Below are 6,000 nucleotides of genomic sequence, written 5' to 3'. Positions count from 1 at the left end.
GACCCTAGGACTGAAAAGTATTCCTAAAAAATAAAAAAGGACTGCAATCCTTGAAGGCTCCACCCTGATAAAAGTACAGAGATGTGCTCCTCAGTTTCAGACCCAAGCAGCTGAATCCCAGCTGTGCCAAACAACCTCCCACACTCGCTGGCTAAAAGAAGGGGATGAAGATCAAAAGTGTACAGAAAAAAACACTTATGATTTTCAAATTTCATGATTCTGAAATTGCATCTGTCGTAGTTTCAGTTTGCATGGAGTGTGTGTTCCCCTTCCCCATAACTGCAGTGCGATGCTGATTTTTAGTGCGTTTAGTGTCAGTCACAAAACACGGCACTAAGGGACCTGAGTCGGGTCACCGCGTGTAAATCACAGTGTGCATATAAATGTGAAATCTTCCTGATTTGATTATGACTGTGGACATATTCTGTAGAGAACTTTGTACTACACGTATAAACACACTGTATATAACGTGTGTTTGTGTATTTAGATGACATGAAATAGTAACGAGACCATATGCTGTTTGAACATTTACTGATCTTTACGATTTCACTGGCAGCTTATTCAACCTGAAGGATGTCGACGTGTTTCCTGTTGAAAAACGGCTGTCTGCAGGGAGCGTCCTACGATTTGGACGTGAGGCAATACTGACAGTGAGACAAAGCGTAGCATGACAGTCTGCGTTTGTGAAGAGTACCTTCCCAGTGAGCGCTGGGATGTTCATGGAATTGGTAGCAAACCCCATCCCAAAAGCCATGGCTGCTTCCACGCCTAGAAACCGGGCAGTAAGCTTCTCCAGTTCTTCATGCCTGTCCAGGTTGCCTAAACAAACAGAGGGGGTGCGGTATAGTTATTCCAGAGCATCTGTGCTCATGTGTCTTAGGCTGTGCTGTCCAAGAACAACCACCCCCGACACTTTCTTGGCTTAATACCATAAAACGTCAGAACTTTGCAGCCTGCAAATGTTAAGCCCATTTGGACTAATGTTAGACATTGTATGTCTTTTAATCACACTGATGTATGGGGGGGGGGGGGGGGGGGTTATGTCATAGCGCTACAGTCTGCTGGTACTAGGGTTTGTGAGCACCCACCCATCTCCTGCCTGGTGCTGCAGACTCCAACCCCGCATTTCAGAGTGACCGCCGCCGCCGCGTTGGTGCACGGGCCCGCATTCTCGGCGAAGCCCAGGTAGTTATACGAGCCCATGTTGACCACGTCCTTCACCGCACGGCCTGTGTAGCTGTGAGAGAGAGAAGCCCGGCATTAGGCAACCACGCACGAAAGGCACATTGCGACACGTGCAAACAACTCCACCTTGCCTTTCTCGGCAGCCACGAGCAAAGCCTCTCACTGACCTCTCCAGCACCTGTGCAGCGCATGCACTCTCCAGCACCCGCCGCCTTTGGCTTACGCCATCTGTTATATCGAAGGATGGTACAGGACAAACCTCTAGAGGGGCTGAGAGCACCCACCCACTTGGCTTTCGACTGCCAGCCAGGTCCCCTCACCCAAGGGTCCAGTTAAATCATGGGAAACCCTCTAGACCAGGTCCCCTCACCTAAAGGTCCAGTTGTAGTCATGGGAAACCCTCTCTACCAGGTCCATCTTGGCCCCGGGAACACTGCATATGGGCCGGTTCCAGCCGTCGCGAATGCGCATGTATAAATTGCGGGTGTAGAAATTCTCAAAGTCTTGATACAGTGGGACAAAATCCTTGAAGAAGGAAAAGAACAAATGTCAATCACTCATATATATATACACATATACATATATATATATATATATACACACATATACATATATATATATATATATACACATATACATATATATATATACACATATACATATATATATACACATATACATATATATATATATATATACACATATACATATATATATATATATACACATATACATATATATATATATATACACATATACATATATATATATATACACATATACATATATATATATATATATACACATATACATATATATATATATATATACACATATACATATATATATATATATACACATATACATATATATATATATATATATACACATATACATATATATATATATATATATATACACATATACATATATATATATATATATATATATATATATATACATATACACACATACACACATGTATAACATTTATAATTACATACACACACACACGCATGCGCACGTGCGCACACACAGAACAAAAACAATTTTCATATCAATGAAAAGCAATCTTCAGGACTTGCGGGCTAAGCATGAAACAAAAACAGCACAATTTCCTCCCCGTGATAAATTTCCTCCTTCCTCTTTGCCAGTAAGTTACTGCACCCAAAGCAGTTTTAAATAACCCTTTATTTACAGCATATAGACCCACTACACTAAAGACAAGTAAGGGGAAAATAAAAGCTCATTTCTTGTTTTCTTCCCTTTATGATTTAAAAAAGTGATGATGTTACCCTTTGTTCCTCCCTTTCTCTGGCAATGTGGCACTTTTCAATTTTCCACTCCCTGAGGAAGTCTCTCAGGTATCCAAAGACAGTAAGAATGCCATATCCCATGTACGTAAGCACGGCCAACAGCATGGGAGTCTCTTCAAAGGATTCAATGAAAGGCCTGCCATACAGCCCGCCATTGCACGTCTTCTGGTGAACCTGTAGGCAAAGTGTTTGTCTGTTTATAAAATTTACTGCATTAAATGTACCCAGCAATCTTTAACTTGTGTTTCTGAAACATGTGGGGGCATGGGGGTAATTAGAGTAGATAAGAGGTAGAAATCACAAGTCTCACCATAACTGTGGGTAAAGTGCACCACTGGGCCACAGCATGTGATTCAGCAACATATAACTTTCTTTAGTTAAACCAGCCTTATCTACTAATCTAACAACATGGATGTTGGGCTTGCTTCCTGCATCCTTACTTCCTTACATCCTATTCCTTCATAAGAATGTCTGTAAGAATCGTGAACTTCTGTCTTATTCGGACGGTGTCAGCACAAAATAAAAAAAATAAAGGTGTCTTGCCTTTCACATTAAGCCAGTAATTCAAAACCGTGTGTCTTGGGGTCACACATGACTAGTCGCACCCCTAACAAAACCCAGACTAGCAAAGGGTCATGTGTGTGAACTGCAGTGAGCTTTGGGTCATTGACATGGCAAACAGTCCATTATATGTAAAGTATGGTGGGGTTTTAAAAAAAAAGGGACACACTGATACACGGAAGTTACAAGTAGATAATGTGATAATCACATGATGCAGCCTGATACTAACAGGCAAATCCACAGACATTGAAAGGTCTAGGAAAAAGCATACTGAAACCTTGAGCAGCCACAATAAAGATTTTCGATTAAGATCATGTAGCCAGACCTGCTATTTTTTATACACAATGCAAGCACACCTAAACTTTTTAACATGTCTAGGAGAAATTCAGTGGAATAATTTAAATGCACCACTACTGAGATAACTGTGGACGAACACCGGTCAGGCCCTCTGAATTAAAACGTGCAAATGTCCTAACCACGTTTTAATCCCAAGCGTGTATGAATACCGACAGTCCACTCAACTGGCCAAGTTTCTGGATCAGCTTCCAGTGAGCTGGGTCAGATCGCTAACTGTCAAACAGACTAACTTCCAAACTTCAGATCACTTGCTTGCCACTCCGTTCGCACCAAGCTTGATAAACACGTTTCGGATCAGGTGAGTGGATAGAGACGTGTCCATTTATTTACTCAGCGAGCTGTCTAACTTTCCGACGGTCCCATTATGGATCCTGAGTTAAGGCGCGGGTGTAACGGAGCTGACTAGAAAGCAAGAGGACGGCTGATATGTACTGTTTACAAGTAACCGCCCGCTAGCTGTACGTTACAGGTGACCGTCTGTCCATTCAGAACCGAGTCAAAACAACGGGCCCGACCTTCGCTTCGTCGAGACAGCAGGACTTCGGCTGCCGGTACTGGCGGTTCCTCACGGTGCCGTTTCTTCCCGGTTTCACGCGGTGACATGTATCGCCGTCGGCCTCCTTATTCGCAGCGCTCTCAGTCATACTCGGTGGCTATAAAAGACATGCAATTCCACACCCGAAGACCGAGGTAAGGATACGAGGTAAAGTTGTGCTGTAAAGCCAGGGCAGTTACACTTCCCTCAGCCGCTGAACCCACGACGACCAACCTGAAATTCCAGCCTCTGCATACCGGAAATCAACGCCCATGGTAACCGAAGGTAGCCAATGGTTCCTCTGATTTTTCAGTGAGGGCGTGGTTAATGTTCAACGCTCATGGTAACCGAAGACGGCCAATAGTTGCACTGCTTTTTTGATGTGGGCGTGGTTGGTGTGTCGGTTTCATAGAGAAATCAACGCCCATGGTAGCCGAAATTAGCCAATGGTTACTGCTTTTTTCAAGGTGGGCGTGGTTGATGTGTCCTTTCGGTGCCAGACTCTGGCAGGGTGTGGTTTTAGGAAGTGCTGCGATGAACGCGAGTAACCTCAAGCCAGCAAACATTCGGGACGTCCTACATTTAACGTAACGCACACCTGCACGCTATATCCAAAATGGTGCAATCGTACGCCTAAAACATGTATTCCTAAAATATTCCAAAGTAAATTAAAAAAAAATTAAATAAATACATGTAAAATTAATGTAAAAAGATGAGTTACAATTTCAAGAAATATTACCCTTTTGCTAATTTTTGATTACTGAATGGATGAATAAAGTAATTTTGTTTTTATGGGGTAATTATTTCAAAGATCTGCAAAGATGATCCGAATCGCTACGCATTATACCTTCTCTTCTCTATTCGTTGACTGGTGTAAAAATCCTTCATATTATCCTAATTATATCATACCTGCACTGATAAGATTTTAAACCCGGCGCAAGTTCTAGCTAGAAAGAAGCAGCAGCCATAAAACACTAACGTGGAATCGCCTGACCGCAGCACCGCGTGACGTGATTTGGACGTTTTGGCGACCTGCAGGCTGAAGTGAGCGCGGAGAACCTGTGGGCGGCCCCCTAACATCACCATTCTGGCGGTTTCCTTACCAGCGGCCGTAACCATCAGCATGGAGCTGCGCCTCACGGTGGCCAGGCCCCGTGGGGTTAGAGGCCTGCTGCCCCCCTAGCAAATGCACCATCCACAGTTAAATCCCCCTGCCTGCACATGCGTCTAATTTACCAGGCCCAAACCAACCTCCATCCCTTGGGGGGTAGTCCCTGTTTTAACATAATGGGTTCATTGTCAGTGTGATCGTGGTGGAGAAAGGCCTGGATGAGAAAATAACACATTCTCCTGCTGCCAAGGCAAGATAAGGCTGTTTAGCTTTGCATGTATTAAACGATGACTGCCATTATTTTTCTATTTGTGTACTAAAATGTGTCTATTTTAGGCTGCTGGTCTTGCTGAAAAGACATTATAACCTCATGTGTGAATGTGATTCACAGGATGTGATTCCAAGGCTCAGTCAACTTCCTGGGATCATACATTTCTAAATGTTACACCGATATTAAATTGTAATAAATAAAAGAAGCATATACAAATCCTTATATGTTGTAAAATGTATACTTATACCTTTAAGATAATCGCATCTAATACTCAGAATGGATCTTAATTTTCATGCAAGGTACCACTTAAGTCCTACAACATCTAAAACTGCTTGTGCAAAGCTTTTCATCTAGAAGCTATCTCACCTCCCACTGTTCCGTCCCGAACGTGGCTGTAACTACTCAGCCAAGGGTCTCTTCCGAAACAGTGAAAACACACTCTTTATCTTCCTCTCTCCTTCATCCTCACTAAGCAGCTCCAAGTTTCATTAAAAAGAGAAACAAGGCCAGAGAAAAGGGGGGAAGCACTCGCCCCGTGTACTCGGCGGCTCTGAAAGTCCCCCTCTCCCCACACTCCTGGTGCATCGACTAGTCACGCTGATCCTGGACTCGGGTTTATATAACCGTTCGGGTGGAATGTCACTCAAGGAGATTGGTGTCAGGG

General features: G+C 43.3%; 1 protein-coding gene across 1 annotated transcript in view; it reads right to left on the bottom strand.

Moving 5' to 3' along the window:
• sptlc2a (serine palmitoyltransferase, long chain base subunit 2a) overlaps nt 1–4,193 on the bottom strand; it is an 18,881-nt gene extending 14,688 nt beyond the window's left edge. Inside the window, exons 1-5 of the mRNA XM_035532964.1 lie at nt 3,935–4,193; nt 2,481–2,675; nt 1,556–1,710; nt 1,089–1,237; nt 695–819 (exon numbers count right to left, since the gene is read on the bottom strand). Of these exons, the coding sequence (XP_035388857.1) occupies nt 695–819; nt 1,089–1,237; nt 1,556–1,710; nt 2,481–2,675; nt 3,935–4,063 (753 nt within the window). The 5' untranslated portion in view covers nt 4,064–4,193. The remainder of the gene's footprint in view (nt 1–694; nt 820–1,088; nt 1,238–1,555; nt 1,711–2,480; nt 2,676–3,934) is intronic.
• Nucleotides 4,194–6,000: the final 1,807 nt, after the last annotated feature.

This window comes from Electrophorus electricus, chromosome 13 (genome assembly GCF_013358815.1).
Source record: "Electrophorus electricus isolate fEleEle1 chromosome 13, fEleEle1.pri, whole genome shotgun sequence".
Classification (NCBI taxonomy): Eukaryota; Metazoa; Chordata; class Actinopteri; order Gymnotiformes; family Gymnotidae; genus Electrophorus; species Electrophorus electricus.
This window is presented reverse-complemented; position numbering and strand designations above follow the sequence as displayed.